Raw genomic sequence first — 20,109 nt, forward strand, 5'->3', positions numbered from 1 at the left:
TGAAAAAACATTTTCCTAAATAGGTAAGTAAATGATCGATCCCTCCAGCATTTGAAGTATATATTAGACATAAATACCTACATTTCTTATTTAAATGATATAAATGATGTCAAGTAGATACTTTAAAGAATCTGTACCTCCAAAGTTCACACAATAAATTTAGAAGTGAAAAATAACTTTATAGAGGAAAAAAGTTAAAATACAAGAGGTGCTATAAGAGAGACGGCTAACATTACAGATACATACTTATTAAAAATGTCCATCTTGTGTTTAATCTCAAAGATTAGTTCTAAAGGGCATTTTTACCAATTAAGAAAAATGCTTATTTAAGAAGGACCCAAAACTTCCCAGAATTGTTTAATAAATAAATAAATCACAAAATTCATTATACAACTTAACAACAATTCCATTTAAATAACTATCAAAACACAACCCTTGAGATGCAATACACATGCCCTGAATGCTTAGAGAGTATAGGAAGGTATGAAGCAATAAAGACAGTTTTCAGTCAAAAACTGACTGACAACATGGTGGGTACATTGCTATGGTGCAACAGTGTGTGTGCAGTAGGGTTCCACGTTATACTGGTACTAGAAAAGTACTGAAACACCCAAATTTTAAAATGATACGGTACCAGCATTCCAGGATTTTCAGTGCTGGAAGTAAACATCAGTTTTCCTCTAAATCCTTCCCCAAGCCCCTATTCATTAGACATTCAGGTTGTAGAAACACGGAAAAACATCCGTTCTATAGACTTAAATTGAAACTACAGGGTTCAAAGCAATTGGGACTTCAGGTGCAACCCTTATTGCTTCAAAGATTGCACGCTTGATGCTACCAAAAGAAAACATTTGCATAGTGCAATGCAATAACAAAGTGCACCATAGCAATTGTGCGCCTCACCAGAGAGACTGGAATTTAATGGGGAGTGAAAAGTGTTTATTTGAGTGTGCAGGAACTGCTTTGGTACCAGTATTGAGGTCAAAAGTTGGGAATGGTATCAATTCCAAAGTCAAAATTTTAGTACCGATCCAATACTAGTGTGCAGGTGTGAGGTCATGGTGCAAAATCTAGTTTTGCATGCAAAAAGCTCCAGACATTCCTGTATTTTCCTTGACGTCATCCAACAAACACTTCAACAGTTTAGTGTAATTTTGCTGAACAACAGTCTGCCCAAGGGGTACAAACTCTTTCTCAAAAAGTCTTTCAATGCTGAAAAACACAATCTTTGCTGTCTTCATGTTTGATATGTGTTGGGTGGTGGGGGTTTTGGATTGGTGTGGAAGGAGGAGCAGAAGCCAAGCAGCACAATTGTAGAATAATTGTCAGAAATACGCATTCAATCACCTCAGCATAATGTCACTCGGGAGAATGATTTACAAGACTGTAGACATATAATGCCTAGCAACATAGTCAATAAGTATACTCTCCTCCTGTGCTATTGACAGATTTTGGGAATTTTTGGGTTCCTTCCTTGTACTGTAGATAAAAACCTGGAGGAACTGTATTTAACAGCAATCCTGCATTCACATCAGGACTTTTCACATATTTTCCAAGTCCCCCCTCACCTCAAACCACCCCCAAGTATCTCTACACTTTCACACTAAAAACACTTAAATAATACACAATGAAAGCAGCATTCGGCGCTTTGCTGCTGATCAGAGAACATAACTAAACCTAAATTACTGTACTAGCTTCTCTTCTCCAGGGTAACTAAATAAGTTCAATGTGAGTACCCCTGCCTATATCTCCCTTATGAGTACACACTACCTTTCTTTCAATGAGTGTCACTTTGCAATAGTAAAGCTCAGCAAAAACATACCTATTCCCTCAAAGAGATCTCTGTAGGGTTGCATAGAGAGGGGTGCACAAAACATTATGTAATAACCACGATGCAAATAAGCCTCAATACCAACTGCCAAGATTACAGAGCAAACACAAAAAACATGGCCAAAATTTTATAAAAAGCACTAAGGTAGTATTTCCAACATTATTTTTTAATCAGTGGCAAGAGGCCATGTTGCACGAAACCCTACACTGTGTTTATACCAAGCTTACTATTGGTGCATAAAATTAATTTTGCATATACAGTTGTACTGAAGTCTTAATGTAAGTGCACTTCGATACTTTTTGTTATTGTTCAGCCAAATGTAATGAAAATGATAGTGCTAATTATGCATAACTTTATATTTAAATTAAAAAACACAATGTGAGTAAAAATACTTACTTTTTCTTCTTTGAAGAAGCCATTTCAACACTAAGAATAACAAAGACTCGAGCAACTGAGCGCAGGAACCTCATTGTGACATTTATTGCTTCTTCTCTTCGACCTGGCGTGTATTTATTTTGTAACTCTTTCACCAATGTTCCCAACAGAGTATCTAAAAGCTATTAGAAATAATAAACATACTTAGTTTTTAAGTACAATTGATTTTTACACATTCACAAATCATCCTCTTACACTCTAAATCAGCGTTTCTCAACCTTTTAAGTATTTGCGACCCGAGTTTTCATAACAGTTTTAATCGTGCCGCCCTAACGTTTTTTTGAAAGGAGTCCACTAATACCAACTTGTTCTTTTTTAATTAATGATATATCATAGATGCATATTTTATTATACCTACTTAACTTTTATCGACATTTATCTATTTTTCTAGCATCACAATGTAGTTTAAGTTAATTTGTTTTGGTTTCAATAGATGTATTTTTCATATTTTCGATTCGTTTCTTTTTTTCACATCTTGACGCCCCCCTTTTTGTTGCTTCGTGCCCCCCTAGGGGGGCCCGCCCCACAGTTTGAGAACCACTGCTCTAAATAAATCAAAATGGATAGATGACTGAAAAGTCAATTGTAATATTGCTACAAATACAAATTCTAGCCATGCTGAATAATCCATCCTTTCTATTCCTGAACCTATGGGCTGCAGGGAGCCATGGCTTTTCCAAGTGTATGTACAGAAAATCAGGAAAAACACCACTCTATCACATGGTGTACACATACTCACAGAAACAATTTATAACAATCAACCCACAGACTAAAAAACACCAAGGCATATGAGAAAAACTATGCAGACAGAGGGAGACCACAGAAAGTGACAGTGTGCCATGAAGTCTGCTACACAATCATGATCATATTATTCCTCAAAGTCATCTGTACACTTACATTCTAAGAGCAAAGTTCCCCTGACATAACTATGAATCAACTGCTGTCCTGTCTAAACTCAATTAAATGTTATGCTTTAAATGTGAAATTTAAATATTCAGCATCCTACATTTTGTTAGTTTATTGTGTTTTTGTTGCTCTTTTCATCAAAAATACTCCAATCAATTTAATATTTGTTAACTTTAAGTTTATAAATCAGAATTAGGTTACAAAATGATAAAAGTCAAAGTAGTGTTTAACAAATGTCAGACTCACCAATATATCTGCCGTGCACTTCACAATCAAACAATGTGTAAAGCAGTCAAGCCTGATAGTTCCGCTTTGCTGATTCAGGTATACTTGTTCTTCTGGCAGCAGATGACCTATTCTACTACTTGCACTTAACCTATCACATCACAGTCAAAAATGAAAAACGATTAGACAAGAACACAACACATTGTAATATAAGACAGCTGAGAAATATTACTACATACGGATCTTTGTTTTCCTGGGAACCAAACATGATCATAGATTTTAGTGCATTCCAATCTTGAAGTACTCGTTCAAGAGCAAGCTGTGCAAAACGAGGAGGCTCTAGATCATGGTCAGGCATGTCCGAGTCTACAAACCAGAAATACAAAAAAGTGTATTTTAAAAAAGCTACAACTAAAGTAGTGAAGCACAGTGAGCTCACTTCTTCTACTCCAAAAGCTTCAACCCACAGACATTGCAAAAGCTTTGTGGATAGATTGATGAATTTCTAATAATTTAACAAATATTTTTATAACTGCGAAGAAACTCTGAAAATGCACCCACGTCTGTTATCATAAACAGATATATGAATAACAAAAAAGGATATTTCATTGTGTATTGCATATTAAAGCACATAACATGATGTTAAGGTAAAAATGTAAAAACTTTAATCAACTATGGAGAATAATGTCAAAGTACTGTGGTTCACATTATGCCAATGTTAACAGCATCTCCTAGCTAAAGTATTTCAAAAAATGTTTCACTATTAAAAACTTAAGGTATTCTTTGATAAATACTTTACAGTAAAGTGTAAATGTAATTCAATAATTCTCATTTTCAAAGCCATAGTAAATACATTTCAAATATAGTCCCTTCAAAACAGTACCAGGATTTTAAAATACTGTTTTAGCTGCATACTAAAAAAATTAAGATTTTAAAGGAAAAAGTTTAATTTGTCAAAAGTCTGGAGTTTTTTTCAGCTTGTTCCTCGTACTGAGCATAAACGCTTTAGTGTTCAAGTAAATTATTACTTAGTTTACTTGCCCTACTAACCTCACCATTTCAGCCATGATTAAGATTTTAATTTACTCAAATGCACTTCATAATTCTACTCTGCATATTTTCATATTACTATGTTCCAAACTTGTATTACTTCCAGTTTGTTTTGATATGCAAATGCAAATCAAGCCATTTTGTTTTGGGAGCTGATGAACGATTTGATTTTGTGGAATATTCTATATACTTTTGCTTTCTTTAATTTTTTGCAAGCATTAAATTGTGATGCCTTTACCTCTGTATTTTGTACAAAAATGTCTCTTAGGGGCACTTCTTTACTAAAGCACAGGTACAGTCACTAAACCTCGCCATGGAAAAACATTTCAGAATGAAGCAGACTATGGACTTCCCCTGTTAAAATGGGGAAACTGCAAAATTTAGTGAGGATTATGTTCAATGGTGTAGATTTGCACAGCAGACTAACACACATTCAGATTTATGTATTAGATTGCTGATTCAGTTATCACAAGCTGTACTCAAACAAGGGGGAAAAAAAACAAATTCAGCAATTGATTCTCTCTCTCTCTCTCTATCTATATATATATATCTATATCTATATCTATATATATATATATATATATATATATATATATATATATATATATACCTCAAATTACACTTACAAATACAGTGAATATACATGCACTAAAATACCCTCTTCTAACAAACGACACTCATTACTTTTGTGTAATGGTGCATTTTCTTTAGAGAAAAAAAAATTCTTACCCCCACATAATTAAATTCAGGATAGCAGCTCTGTACACAAGATAGGAAACAGCCCTGGACACTGCGTCAGTCCTTCCCTAAGCCTTCACAGGCACACAGAAGCGCACACACACACCCACTGACACAGTCAATTTGAAATCAGTAGTTAACCAAACTAGTATGTCTTATGTGTGAGGAAGTGGGAGTACGTAGACGAAAACCACTAAAGTGTAAACTTTTCTAAATATGGAAAACATTGCCATGTTGAATTCACTGTCACAGTACAAGCAGAATGCAACAGAAACTTAAATATTAAGACCAACAGATAAGCCAAAGTGAAACACAAGATCAATGACATCTTTTCAAGTTAATGCAGCAAGTAAAGTTAACACTTCTGATATACTAACAGAGTCTCTCACCTTCAGCATTAGCAGTTTTACGGTTACGGTCTTCCCGAATTCTAGGTGGTCGGTACTGGCAATGCTCCACAGTTTGTCGAGCAACAGTTTGCACTAAAAATAGAAGTAGGTGTTCTCCCCTAACAAGAGAATTAGGAAGGAATTTGTCACAAGAAACAAAGATCTTTATTATTAATTACTGTGCCTCATCTTATATATACCTGCTGTTTGGCATTGTTACAAGGTTGGTGGTTGTAAGCAATCTATACAGTAAATCAAGGCGTGCAGATTTCTGTCCTGCAATCAATGTTTTGCACTTGCATTTCTCCCAGCAATCACAGTATGCTGTAGGAGATGTTCGCTTTAATCTGAAAATAAATGTAAAATGAGATTGATCAAAAAGATTCACTTACTGTAATGGAAATTCATGCAAGTATACAGAAATAAAGTTTTAAAAATATATCTACACTACTTCAAGCCATTTCTTTGGGAAAAAAATAAAAGTAATAATTCAATTGCAAACCTTTTTTTAATGAAAAATTTAGAAAACTTTTTCTGAAAACAAAAATTGCAGAAATATTACTGGTACACAAGACAGACTCAGAATCTCACTGTATTTCTCATATGACGTCCTAGAGTGCACTTTCATTAAATGTGGTAATCAAGAAAGAGATTGCTGCTCTCTGTTCTTTTTGTATGCAACACCATTCTGGAGTAAGCTTAAAATAAGAAAATTAAATTTAAAAATCTGCTGGTAATGTAATGCACATTTTTACAAACACATCAGAGAAAGAACTTTTCATAAGATTGGGAAAGTAGCTAGTTTGGCCATTAGCATTCCTTATTTGCATCAATGTAAATACTTATGGTGTATTTTTCCCCCAATGAGAGAATTTCTATGAAATTCAAACTATTTTAACTTATTTAACAAAGAAATACCAGTGGTGGATGCCTGTTTTTACTTGCAAAGCTATTTACATTATAATTATATTTGTTTAGGTAGTTTCACCTTGCCATTTTCTAAATAAAAAACACTTTCAAGCACAATTAGAATACTCACTTGCAGTCATGTCCCTTGTGACAAACCCTGGCACATTCAGTACAGCAACACAAAGACTCCAATAATCCACAAGTGCGACATTCAAAAATGTCCTGAAACAGTGAGATGGAAATCCTATGACATGCTTGAATTTTATACAAAGATTACAATCACATGAAATTTTGCATTAACCATAATCGACCACATTTCAATCACAAAAATAAAATCATTAATACCATAAATATACACATATATTTACCTGATTAATGTGCTCTGCCCCAGTCCATGTAAAACTGCAAGTATCATTGCAGCAAAGAACATACAATGGAGAATCATCTGGGTTTGTTCCAGATGGACATACCATCTCCATGAATAACACATCCTCTTTTTCACTAGAGGAGGGGTCACCTTGAAAAAATAAAAAAATAAAAATTTCAAACCAAAGAAAACAATTCTGGGGTTTCTAATACCTCATGCTGTTTTATGTGATGCATAGCTTATGGATCAAATTGTTTTAGTTAATAGACAACAAATTACATACAAACATTAAGTAAGTCACATAAATTAGGCAAGTCACCTTTGGCTATTTTCTGAGCAGCTTCAAGAATAGTTATAGCAGCAGGATATGCTCTTCCACTCACAGCAAGCATAAATGGAGTCATTCCTCTTGCATCTCTGAAAAAGCAAAAGGTTCACTTATGGTATGTAGTACAAGATGGTTCCTAGTGTGATCAGTATGTTCATATATCTGCTGAATACACTTAATCCAATCTCATGATTATGGAGACCAAAGCCTATCTTGGTAGCTTTACTGCCACGATCCCCATTTGGGGATCATGTACATTAAACCGGGAGGAAATCCTTCTCCAAACCAGCCAAGAGTCGTGTTCCTGTTGATATCAGAACCTCTGGAACTGGTCACTACATTGAATGCACAGAAATGGGCAAACAAAGGAAGTGTGCAGTGTGTAAGACTAACGCAAGAAAACAGTGCTGCAAATGTAATGTTGGACTACATGTTGAGTGTTTTCCAGTATGGCACCAAAACTAGGTAGTATGTGTCATGATCCCCATTTGGGGATGGGCCAAAATTTTGAAATTTGGAAAAAGTACAAATGTTGAGATTCAAAATGTATGTTTTCCTTATTACTTATTACTCTATCTTGTTTACATGAGATTGTTGGTCAATCGAAGCCCTCAGGTTCTCCTTTTGATGTTGTCCCACCTTCTCTTTTTAAAGAGATTATTTCTGTTTTAGGGCCATCTGTTCTTGCTATTATCAATAGCAGCCTTTCCTCAGGCGTAGTTCCTAATTTGTTTAAACATGCCATAGTGCAACCATTGATCAAAAAACCAAGCCTAGATCCCACTGTTTTATCCAATTTTAGACCGATTTCCAAGCTTCCATTTCTGTCCAAAATTTTGGAGAGAAGCGTGTATATTCAATTGAAAGCCTTTTTAGATAAAAGTGATGTGCTCGAAGTGTTTCAATCTGGTTTTAAGCAGCTTCACAGTACTGAAACCGCATTACTGGTTTTTAATGACATCCTTTTGGCAACAGACTCGGGATTATGTGATTTTAGTTCTGCTCGATTTAACAGCTGCTTTTGATACTATAGATCATAGTATTTTATTATCTCGTCTGGAGCATTGTGTGGGCATTCGTGGTACTGCCTTGGCGTGGTTTAAATCATACTTGACTCAAAGAACTTTTTCAGTGAGGCTAGATGAATTTAGATCCTCCTCTGCTTCACTATCATGTGGGGTTCCGCAAGGCTCCATACTTGGTCCTCTGCTATTTTCTTTGTATCTCCTGCCTCTTGGCTCAATTCTTAGAAAGCATAAAATTGCTTTCCATTGTTATGCAGATGATACTCAGGTTTATGTACCCCTCAAACGCAAGGATGCTTACTCCATACAAACTTTGGTTATGTGCCTAGAAGAGGTGAAAGCTTGGATGGCAGTAAACTTCTTAAATTTTAATGAAAATAAGACAGAGGTTATAGTTTTTGGTCCTGGGGGCACCAGTGGGTCTATTTCTACTTCTGCTCCTGTGGATTTGGGTCCCCTTGCACAATATGGTACACCTGTTATTACAAATCTGGGTTTTAGGATAGATGAGGATTTTAGACTGGACGGTCAGATCAGCGCGGTGGTGAAATCTTGTTTTTTTTCAGCTGAGACGTTTGGTGAAGATAAAAAAAATTCTTTCCAAAGATCAATTTACAACAGTAATCCACGCTTTCATTACAACCCGGTTGGACTATTGTAATTCGTTGTATGTTGGTGTTAGCCAGTCCACCCTGTCTCGGCTCCAGCTGGTGCAAAATGCTGCTGCACGCCTTTTAACTGGCACGCGAAAAAATGAGCACATTACACCTGTGTTATCCTCACTGCACTGGCTGCCTGTTCAGTTTAGAGTTCATTTTAAGATTCTTTTATTTGTTTTTAAGTCCTTAAATGGGCTTGCTCCACCCTACCTCGCTGAGCTGCTGCATATGCACTCTCCTTCCCGCTCACTCAGATCAGCTGCTTCTGGATGTGCCTAGGACTCAGCGAAAGCTCAGGGGGGATAGGGCTTTTTCCGTTGTGGCTCCAAGGCTCTGGAATTCACTGCCGATCCACATTAGACAGGCCTCCTCACTGCCCATTTTTAAGTCTGCTCTTAAGACTTACCTCTTTGGTTTGGCGTTTGATCCTGTGTGAGCAGTTGATTTACTCTGTTTTAACTCTGTTTAGTTGTGTTTACTATGTTTTAATTAGTTTCATTTATTGTATTTTATTTTACTTATTTATTATTTTGTTTTTGTTTAAAATTTATTTTAGCCTATGTTCAGCACTTTGGTCAGCGGCTGTTGTATGTAAAGTGCTTTATAAATAAAGTTGACTTGACTATTAAGCAGATGTTAATCTAACACAATAAAGCGAAAATATTCAGAAAAAAAAAACTGGCAGTTAATGGGTTCATTGTGAGTCATGTAGAGGGAATCAGTCTACTACAGAGTACATTGATGTACTGAGTCACACTCATTGACAGAAACTCAATCTATGGCTTTTAATTAACCTACCATTCATATATTATGAAAAATGAATGAAAATCATAGACAAACTCCCTGTAAGCATGGGGAGAATATACAAACTCCAAGCAGACAGTGAATATATACCTAACAAATACTAAATAACTGATGAATATTACAGAGATGGTCAAATATTCTACAAATACAGCATTAAACTACATTTGTAAAGAGAAACCCTTAACAACATTTGTGATCTTTTATTACACAAACCTTTAAAATATAAGTGAGTTGCTTCAAATTTCTACACATTATAAACTATCATCTGCCTTCAAACACTTTAGCTGCATGATTTTTGTATGGTCACAAAATGCACAACTCATTATATCAGTGGATTTTTTTAATTCAATTAAGAGACTAAAAACTGAGTGAATCCTAGTGTACTGCACACAACAGTACACTGTTTATCTTAAAGAATACTATACACATTTCTTGAATGAAAGAGCTAAGAAAGCAAATTTAAAACTCACTTCCCAGAAATGTTTAAAAAAAAGTACACCAGTCTCATTTTAACAGCACTTTACTGGAGTATAATCAAAGTTAACATACTTGGCAGAAAGCAGTTCACGAAGATATGGTCGAAGACCAACACTCTCACACATCAGCTTTAGAATCAAATGAGCATTGACTTTTCGATCCTTTGATTCTACCACTGAACTTTCTGATGAAGGACCTATATTTGGCAAAAAAGATCAAATTTAAAAATGTTTCAACTTCTTTTTTAATCAACTAAATTAGTAAGAAGTACACTGAAACAAAGCAGTAGGATGGAGGAAAGCAGGTTTACTTTTTTGTTAACTACACTTTATGAGGCTCTCCCCACTACATTTTTAAAAATAGGGTGCTTATTTTTATTAAATTGGAGCTATTTTACCATTACTCCATGTGTATGTTCCACTTATAACTATAACAGATGAATCATACATATTTAACAGTAAAGTTTTAAATAGGGGAGAACACAGGGAGTAGTCCTTTTGTTTTCTATACTGGAAACAATGCAGTAGTGAAATAGAGGATAAAATATCAAGGATGTAAATTCCCAATTTTAACAAGGTTGCTTGTGCTAATCATGGCGAGTCCTTAACTTTCATGTCTCATTGGACACAGACATATCAAAATGTCTTCACAATGTATTTGACATTTTCTAATTTCACCTACTAATTCGATAATAAATGAGCAATTAGTTAATCGTTATAAAAATTTTCAGTTTCAGAGCTTATCAGTATAAGTAAAATATTATTCACATTTTGTTAAAAAATACAGCATGTGAAGGCATTTACTAAATTTTAGTGAAGAAAAAAGTACACTTATGTACATTTATAAAGACAACAAATAGGCAAGAAATAATAATTATAAAATTCGCATTTGACAGATATTGTCTATATTCTTTTTAATTCAGGGTCAAACATTTTAAGTACAATACATTAAAAATGTGCATTGCTTTATACCCTCCTATGCTTTCTATACTACTGTATTAGTAATTTAGGTTAAAGAGATACAGTATAACATCTTGTTTCTGTACCTTAAAAACAACAGAGATATAATACATAGCATTGACATAAATGTTTTAGTGATACTGACTTGTGTTAGGCCAGAGGGCAGACTACATGACCCACATCACAGAGCATGTCAAACTAAAGATCTGTAGCTTCTGGATCTCATCGCTTTCAGGATGTCAGATTACACAACTAGGGAATGACGAATTAAACAACACACTCAAAACTTCAGTTTCAACTTTCCAAAGTATCATGAGCTTGCCAGTTTTGACAGCCAATTAAAGTGCTTATTGAGAGTGAGTATCAGTGGCTGAACAAATGTTTTTCAGGTATGGTGAGTTCATGTGTACTCCCATCATTTTCCTTTTTCCATTACTTTGTAGTATGACAAACCAGAGAGACTGCACAAAAAAGCCTGCCTCATTTTTGTGTGGTCCAAAACCTCTGATTTTCTTCTTTATTAGAAAACACACTGTGTATATTCTGTATCTGGCAGATCACTAGTTGTTTGTTAACCATCTCACGTACAACAGCTCCTACAACTTAAGACAATAATCAAACCTGTTTAATTTTGTTTCAGAAAGTTGCACACTGCTAGGAGTTTGAGATTTCTGAAAAAGTTGTACATTTGATGGTGGCTTTAGTGAATGCCCTATCATGCAATCTCAATATAAAATGGACAAATCATAATAGGTAAAAGGCAAAAAATTGAAAAACTAAAATTCACCTATAACAAAAAATGCTTTTAAATTCTTAACTCAAATGAGAAAAACCTGTCTTGAATGCCTGTTTTGTGCTCTAGTATTTTACAGAAAGTCCACATAAAAATACACTACAAAGGCTAAACAACAAGTTAAAAAGGCCAGGAGTCCCAGAAGCAACATCTGAAAATCAATAAACTAAACACTTAGAAATCTTAGCTTTTTTCATTAAATCTTACGTAAACTCAACAAAAATGTAAATATATATTGGTATACTTTTATTAGGTTATTCTTCAAATACATTAGATATTGAGGCATGATACTTTGCAGACCATGAACAGCATTTAACAGGAATATTTTTACACTATACGTAAAATCAATACCCTATAAAAGATACAGTGACAAAGGAGGGTAGGAATAAAACCTCATTACAATTATAGTTCAAATGCAAACAGAACAAACCTGGAATGGTTGATGTACTAGGTCCTTGGTTAGTGCCAGTTGATGCTGTAGTAAGAGACCCAACAGCAGGAGCCAGAATAAAATCTATATCACCATCTTACAGAAAAAAAGAACAAGAGAACTGATATTTGGATATAAAACAACGTTTGCCTTGTAAAAATTTCCAGTTCATTTAGTACTCACATTACATTTACTTCACTTTAACCAAAATGTACCCAAGTAAAACATTCAATCATGAAGAATAAATTCAATCAAAAAAAAAGTGAAATCCAAAACTATTGAGAGATGAATGTCCCCAAAGTGGTACTGCTGTATTTGTTTACATCTCCCCAAAAACCTTTTTTGTTCTTTTGAATTAGGTTTTTTTTTTTTTATTATTAAATATCAAGACAGAGCAGATGATTTCTGTTGTAAGACAGTATGGTACGCTTAACTTGCTATGTGTTCTACTCATAAACTATGCCAGCAATATCCATCAAAACAGTGTAAAAAAGCATTAGCCAACAATTCTTGATTTTGGGGAAAAAAAACACATTTTTTCTGCGTGAACACAACAACCTACCTGGATCCATCGGTGGAGGGTCGGGTACCCAGCTGGGAGGAGCTATTGGTGGAGAAACTGGGTCTTGATGGTCACTGGATGAAGGGCCTGACTCGTGACGGCCTAACCCTGCTGCCCTCAAAGACCGTCTCATCATCTCACGTAGTCGAAGACTGGAGGGAGCAAAACGCGTGTACAAATTAAATTAAGGTAATCTTTCCCATCGGTACAATTACATCAAAAACATGCCATTTTGTATGTATATTTTTAGTTAAGTCTTTATGGAGCAAACGACTTCCCTGCCAAGCAGGGTAGAATTTTATTTTCTGTTTAACATAAATTCCCAAACCTTCAAAACAAATGCTCAATACATACAGATGGCACAACATTAATTCTTACTACAAATGCTTTTGCAATTCACATGTCTCATATTAAATTACTACCAACTTTACTCATACACAATGCCATGAGTGAAATAGTTTTAGAGATTTGCAATCTTCTTCTAATAAGAAAAATGGAAGTACAACAAAAGACATTCACATCCGCATGTTAGAAAGACCCTCATGTTAAAATAAAGTATTCACAATTATAAGCAAGATTTAAGACTTTTCCAAAAACATACAAGACATTACCTTCTGCTGCTGGAAGAGCCTGTCCGGTTTCCAGAACTATTACTTGACACAACAGAAATTGCATTGGCTATAGCCTCAACTGCTGACAGTCTCTCAGCAAATGTGTTTCTCTCTGAACGCTCAGCTTCTAGAAAACAATTACATTAACTAGATTCTGAAATCAAAACATAACACAGAAGACACACTTCAAATAATGTTAACATATTAAACTTGGCTATAGTTAAATATTAATTAATCCCTGTGAACAGAACCTGTGGTACTGAAATATTAAATTAAAATTTTTGCCAAAGTAAAGCCAAATCCTGAGATTTTGGAAGACTCCTGGAAAATGGCGTAAAGTAACTTTCCTTTGTAAAACTTTCACTTACCTTCCTCTTCCTTTGTTTCCTTATTGCTGGTTGGAAAGCACACTGAAACACAGGCATGCAGGATATTTCGATTGCCATCACATCTGTGACCAAGCAATGTGTTTAAGGCTTGAGGGGTTTGTTCTAGAAGAACGGCTTGCTCGAGATTCATTAAGTATTGTCTACATGCTTCATAGTCACATCGCAAAATATGCTGCATTAATGTTTGTTTCTGAAAAAAGGAAAAAATGTGTTACACTACTATAAGTATTTTAATTTTTTGTTTCAATGACTGTAAATGTGACAAAAAATAAATACATTCCTCAACTGTCAAAAAATAAAAGGCAACTGTGTAGGTTACCAAAAAGAAGGAAACCAATACTACTTGTTGTGGTACAGTTAAGTATTGTACACATAACCAAAGAAAGACATGCATTGTGCATTTACTTTGCATTGTGCACACTAGCACTACTAAGCTTCTTCAAATAACAAATGCAATCAGTGATTAAAAAGAAGAGAACTTAAAGGTCCATATTTATCCCTTTTTAAAAATAATAAACTTGCGGATAAGTTCTCCCACGATTAGGTCAGGACTTGATTCTACAATGTCGATATTTCAAAATGTCGGTTGTATAAGTCGAATGCGGAAAACTCATGCTATTGGTTCAAGGTATTACGATATGCTAACGCTCACCTATGAGAGTAATCACGAAGCACACTGCCTTTTTTTTTTTTTCCCTATGTGGGTTCGGCAATGCACTGTATCAGTGTGTGCACCTAACCTCTCTCTCTCCCTATTGTGCCTACGTGACCACACGGTAATACCTGAACTATTCTGAAGCAACGTTTGCACCGATTTATGTTTTTTGTATCTCACACCCTTATACACCTTTATTGTAAGAGCATCCCTTATCTACGATGGAGCATTCGATCAGAAAAAAATATGAAGTTGGTTATAAATTAAACGTCATTAAGTAGTGAAAGAAATTGGTAAGTGCACTGCTGCAACAAATTTTGATGCGTCTGAGAAACTAATGTGAGGTAGGAGGAAGCAAGAAAATGTAAAAAAAAATAAATAAAATAAATAAAAAAAATAAGTGTCACATTTTTGATTGGGCGTATAAGTCGGGGTCTCATTTTATGATCGATTTTTCGGGTTTCATGACCTGACTTATATGCGAGTATATATGGTACTTATTTTACTATGATTTTTGATCAAGCTCAAGAAAGCAAGCGCCCTGTAGCAGTAATTCAAGCATACAACTGAATAACTAACATGTGGATTAAGAGACAAAGAGTAACACACAAGTTGTTTTTTTTGGGAGGGTGGGCGTTTTCTGTATTGTTTGCCACTATGCAGAAATGGTGTCCACAGACACCCATTCTATAAAGTATGATATCTTTGTTCTCCATGAAAACGTGACATTATATTTTTTAGGCGTTATCTGCACCATATGTTCTATAGCAGGGGTTCTCAATGTCGGTCCTGGGGGCCCACTGTGGCTTCAAGTTTTTGTTCCAACCAGATTCCTAATCAGTGACAACATCTGATAACACTGAGTTAAATTAATTAGCAGACATTTTTTTTTTCTCTTCACTTATTCTTCATTAAGAAAGCACCACAGCATGTTTTACATTTATAAGACATTTAGGAATATTTCTGCTTTTGCTAGAAATTTAAATGCTTAACAACCTTTTGTTAATTTCATTCTATTTAGCCCTTTCTCTGTGCAGTTTGCTCCCTTCATTGTATCCTAATAATGAGAACCAGCGGAGCAGACAGCCAGGCAAATAACAAGGCTGCAACTACTTCAGCGTTAGACCCACTAATTAGAAAATAATGAATTAATTAAACAATTAGAACACTCTGTAAAAAAAAAAAAAAAAAAAAACAGAATGAAAATCAAGATGAAAATATTGTTAAAAAGAAAACAAAATACATTATTCCAATATAACTGCTTGGTACATTTTAATATACCAAACTAAGTTTTCTAATTTCTACATTTTTCCCAAAACACAGAATTTGACAAATAACAGTTCACTTAATTAGCCCAGGAGTCCAATTAAAAATAGAAGCTGGTTGGAACAAAAACCTGCAGCCACAGTGGGCCCCCAGGACCGACACAGAGAACCTCTGTTCTATAGTATTGGCTTAAAAAAATTTTGGGTACAGTACTCCTATAACTTGTTAGCATTCTTTACTCAAATAATCAATTTATCTTACTTCAACAGCCATAATAATAACTGCTGCTTTCTTCTTCATGGTGGAGTTTGCAGGAAGATTGGTCAAAGAGTGCACTCCCATTCCAAGGCTTGAGATTGGTGGAAGATCCAACCAATCAGGATCTCTAATACCACCCATGCAATCTTTTGCCATTGGGTAGATGGTACCATTCCCATCCTTCAGAATGATTGGGGATTCCTGCAGCAAAATTATGGACATACAAATGCACAAACTTATCACAAAAAATGTCATAAATGGAACTGCAAGATTGTTCAAAGGCAAATAAATAGATACATACATACATACTTAGCTAGCCCTTCTTGCCTCACTCTTTAACAACCAGTGAGCCAATACATACCTGGCCTGCAGTGAAGATTGCCACATTTCTCTCATTTTGTCCAAGAAAGGCCAAGCTACTTGTAGGGAAATTATTTTCCTGCTCTGCTTTTCCAGATGCAAGGTCAAAAATGCAGTAACGCACCCAACTGCCAGTCTTTAATACAGCATGTACTCCTAAATAGGAAGAAAATTTGATTATTGTTTCTCACCTTAGAAAGTGTATATAATGTCTCTCTACAGTATATTTTATCTTATACACATACATACACATCTATCTCTATCTGTATATCTATCTATTTATGACATGAAAATACTAAGAAATTAGTTTCACTGACCTTTGGAATCAACATTTACAGCTAGTATCTCAGCTTTTTCTGGGATGCACAGTTTCTTCGGAGTTCTCTGGAAACAGTCAGGCACTTTAGGAGTGCCACCAGTTTTAACTACCTGTTAAAATGTTGCAAGATATATAATATACCAGAAAATAACTGCAATTATGAGTGCTCAGATTTGTTTTTAGAACACATTGGAATCAAAGTGACACCTGCTAACGTGTGCAAAGACTTGCAAATTAACATAATTTTTCACTTTCTTACCTGCAGTTCATCAATTCTCAGAAGTCTACAGTCCTGAAGCAATGAAGAGGGATCTGAATCAGGAGCAGCCGTGCTCTGATTACTAACTGTACTCGAAGTGCCTGGAAATTTCACAGCAACATATGCACCATCCACTTTTAATACCTTTTAACAAAAAGAAACCGGAACCAGATCACATCAAACTAAGTTACACCTTCATCATATCTTGTTAACAACAAAAAAAAATCTTATTGACAAAACAAAAAATCATACTACAATACAGTAATATCTAATTTTATGCTTTATTTACTTGCCCAACAAATCCAGGCAAACAGCAGGAAGTTCAGGGATTTATTTGAAGTAAGATTTGAGTAACTAACCAATTTCCCTTATCAATACCAGTGTCAAGATTCTAAACAATTTTATAATTTTCTCTATTTAAAATGTTACAATTATAGGAGATAGAATAATTAGATAAGCTAGACAAATTACTGGTGTGCCAAAACTAAAACATTTATATAGTAAATCCTTGCTATCTGTTCATTCCGTTCCTGCAGATTCTCTTATCCATTTTTATAAAAGACTAATGGTTTTCATGAAATCCACAGTCTAATCGCACCTACTTGTGCATAAGGTTCTCCCTGTGTGCCGTGGGATCGGGAGGGGACAGATATCAAGGGAGGGTTGTATTCGTGGCCATGCACAACTGAAAAAAAATTTGAGAGGCCTATCACGCATATAATACAGTGTGTACTCCAACATGTGAGATTGATCAATAACAAGTCTGTGATGCTCATAGATTTCTGGGGCTGAGAGATGTGCATGAGCCATTCAACCCCATCTATGATGGGGGTCAGTGCTTGCAATTTTTCATTACGAATGAGAAATTCCCAGCAAGAGTGGGTGAAAAGCTCAAAATTGATTAAGTTCCTGCTCTTTGTACACACTGCTCGCTGCTACCACCGGTTAGATGTTTTAATGAGGATATTCGATGTTTTAATGAGGATCTTTGATCAGCACTTCTGTGATCACACTGTGAAAGAATGAGTACTGAGCTTTGAGGGGCGAAAGTGAAGGGCCGGCATAGTTAACGAACCTCGTCTCTCCCCACCGGTCCTCCCCCTGAGCCAGTATCCCGCCTGAACCGAATCCCATTATCCCATTTGATCAGAAACCCCTGCGGATAATACATACATACATACACACACATATTATTATATATATATATATATATATATATATATATATATATACACATATACACACACATACATACATATATACATATTAAAAGTACTCAAATTCTAGTAAACTTAAATTTGAGGTCAACCTTTCCAACTGGTACATTCTTCACATCTTCAACAAACACAACTTCTCTTAAAGGCCACTGTTCTTCATTTACTTTTTCTTCTTCTTTAGGTGCAGGTGTTGATCGTCGACGTTCTGTTAGGTAAAACACATTTTTAGAGCACACAAAGAGGGATGTGAATGTCAACTGAGCGGCACAGTGCTAGAGCACGGCTCCCTTATAGTTACTTCCTATGACCAAAAAAGTTTTCAGCAGTTACTTTAGTTTCCTCCCATAGCCCAAAATGTGCGCAACAAGATTAGCAGTGTATGTAAACCAACTATGTGGGTGTATGTGTTGGGACATAACCTATGGTGGACTAATAACTTATCCAGGGTTGCTGTCTTATTTTCACCTGATGGGGCTTGGATGGACTGACTCAATGAGACCCTTAAAAATATTCAAAAAATCTGTTTGGAAAATGGAAAACTTATTTTTTAGTGCCAGCGTTAAAATGAATGTGCATTTCAAACATCTGTAAATGCAACAGCATTAACAGCCAACAAAAACTGCAAGCAAGATACACATGAATTTTAAAGGTAAAAAAAAAAAAAAAAACAGGATTATATAATATACAGTAGAAGGGGTATTATAAGAAAAACTAAGTGAGAAACTCTGCAAGGGAGATTTGAACAGAATATGATGGAATGGTTAGCATAATATAACTAATAAGTGAAACGCACAGTAAGACGATGAAGTGCATAAGGACAATCAGACATTAGGGAATCCCCGGAAGTACACAAAGTTAGCATCACACACTTAATTCAGGGATCAAAGGGGTGGTTCATTGTTAATTTTATGCAACTCATAAAAAAATGTGTGTCCTTAACTTCTAGTCTGTAAAAAATGTGTTATTTTGGAAAAAATGTATCTTACAAAAGGAATTTTCATGCCTCTAATTACATCCAACTTATTAATAATCAGCAAGGACACCTACAGTCTGAATACATCCCTGTGTAATATGAGACTGTTTCTTTTACATTTGGTTAAATCTAGAAAAACATGTATTAAAAAAAAAAAGGAATGTTCAACACATTATACAAAAGTAAAACTTACTATATGGCAGTGAAGCACTGCTGGCAATTGAAGATGTATCACTACAAGTAGAAGCTGGAGAAGGAGGTGGACCCATCTCAGTCTTCACAGACTCTGGTTTATTTTCAGCTCTAATACAAGAAAAATATCAGTTACTTGTCATTTATGTTAAACTACCATTAATTAAAGGAGTAATTAGTACAACAGACAGCGATTCCAACAAAAAAGGCCCTAAAAATCAAACCTGATTCCAAGGACACCTAAATACATCATCTCTGCAATTATTCAAGGTTCATTGTTACTTATTTTGAAAGTCAAACAAGGTCCAAATATTATTTAGTTTCGAAAGTTAATGAATGGTTTTGAAAATTTCTGTGAAGGGGAGGGGGAAAATTTATTTAAAAACTAATAAAATAACACATAACCCTGACAACTACTTACTTGGTTTCTATAGTTTTGCTGGTTTTTTCCAAGTTCTTTAAACTCTCTGGTGACCGGAGTTGAAACCTACAGCTGTCATTCATGTTCCATACAGATTCCATTAACACTCCTACTTTAGGAATTCCAGCATTGATAGAAAATGCAACTGCTCCAGCATGGTAAAGAGGGTTGTTTCGAAGACATATCTATTATAATAAAAATGATAACATTTTTTATATTAGTTATAAAATACAGGATTATAAAAATACTAAAGTACAAATATAACATAAACAAATAAAAAAAAATACTAAATAAAATGTCCT

General features: G+C 35.0%; 1 protein-coding gene across 6 annotated transcripts in view; it reads right to left on the reverse strand.

Moving 5' to 3' along the window:
- Positions 1-20,109, reverse strand: part of ubr5 (ubiquitin protein ligase E3 component n-recognin 5) — a 128,540-nt gene that overhangs the window by 47,912 nt on the left and 60,519 nt on the right. For 5 of the 6 annotated variants that reach the window (XM_028817294.2, XM_028817293.2, XM_028817292.2 and 2 more), the window contains 20 exons: positions 19,808-19,992; positions 19,388-19,497; positions 18,314-18,426; positions 17,005-17,148; positions 16,744-16,855; positions 16,428-16,582; positions 16,070-16,267; positions 13,867-14,077; positions 13,499-13,625; positions 12,888-13,039; positions 12,326-12,421; positions 10,216-10,339; positions 7,170-7,267; positions 6,852-7,000; positions 6,614-6,705; positions 5,775-5,921; positions 5,575-5,693; positions 3,637-3,763; positions 3,419-3,548; positions 2,228-2,388 (listed from right to left, as the gene is read on the reverse strand). In XM_028817294.2, coding sequence (XP_028673127.1) covers positions 2,228-2,388; positions 3,419-3,548; positions 3,637-3,763; positions 5,575-5,693; positions 5,775-5,921; positions 6,614-6,705; positions 6,852-7,000; positions 7,170-7,267; positions 10,216-10,339; positions 12,326-12,421; positions 12,888-13,039; positions 13,499-13,625; positions 13,867-14,077; positions 16,070-16,267; positions 16,428-16,582; positions 16,744-16,855; positions 17,005-17,148; positions 18,314-18,426; positions 19,388-19,497; positions 19,808-19,992 — 2,750 coding nt within the window. The remainder of the gene's footprint in view (positions 1-2,227; positions 2,389-3,418; positions 3,549-3,636; positions 3,764-5,574; positions 5,694-5,774; positions 5,922-6,613; positions 6,706-6,851; positions 7,001-7,169; positions 7,268-10,215; positions 10,340-12,325; positions 12,422-12,887; positions 13,040-13,498; positions 13,626-13,866; positions 14,078-16,069; positions 16,268-16,427; positions 16,583-16,743; positions 16,856-17,004; positions 17,149-18,313; positions 18,427-19,387; positions 19,498-19,807; positions 19,993-20,109) is intronic. The other variant, XM_051935726.1, reaches the window with a different exon arrangement.

Source organism: Erpetoichthys calabaricus, chromosome 13 (assembly GCF_900747795.2).
Source record: "Erpetoichthys calabaricus chromosome 13, fErpCal1.3, whole genome shotgun sequence".
NCBI lineage: Eukaryota > Metazoa > Chordata > Cladistia > Polypteriformes > Polypteridae > Erpetoichthys > Erpetoichthys calabaricus.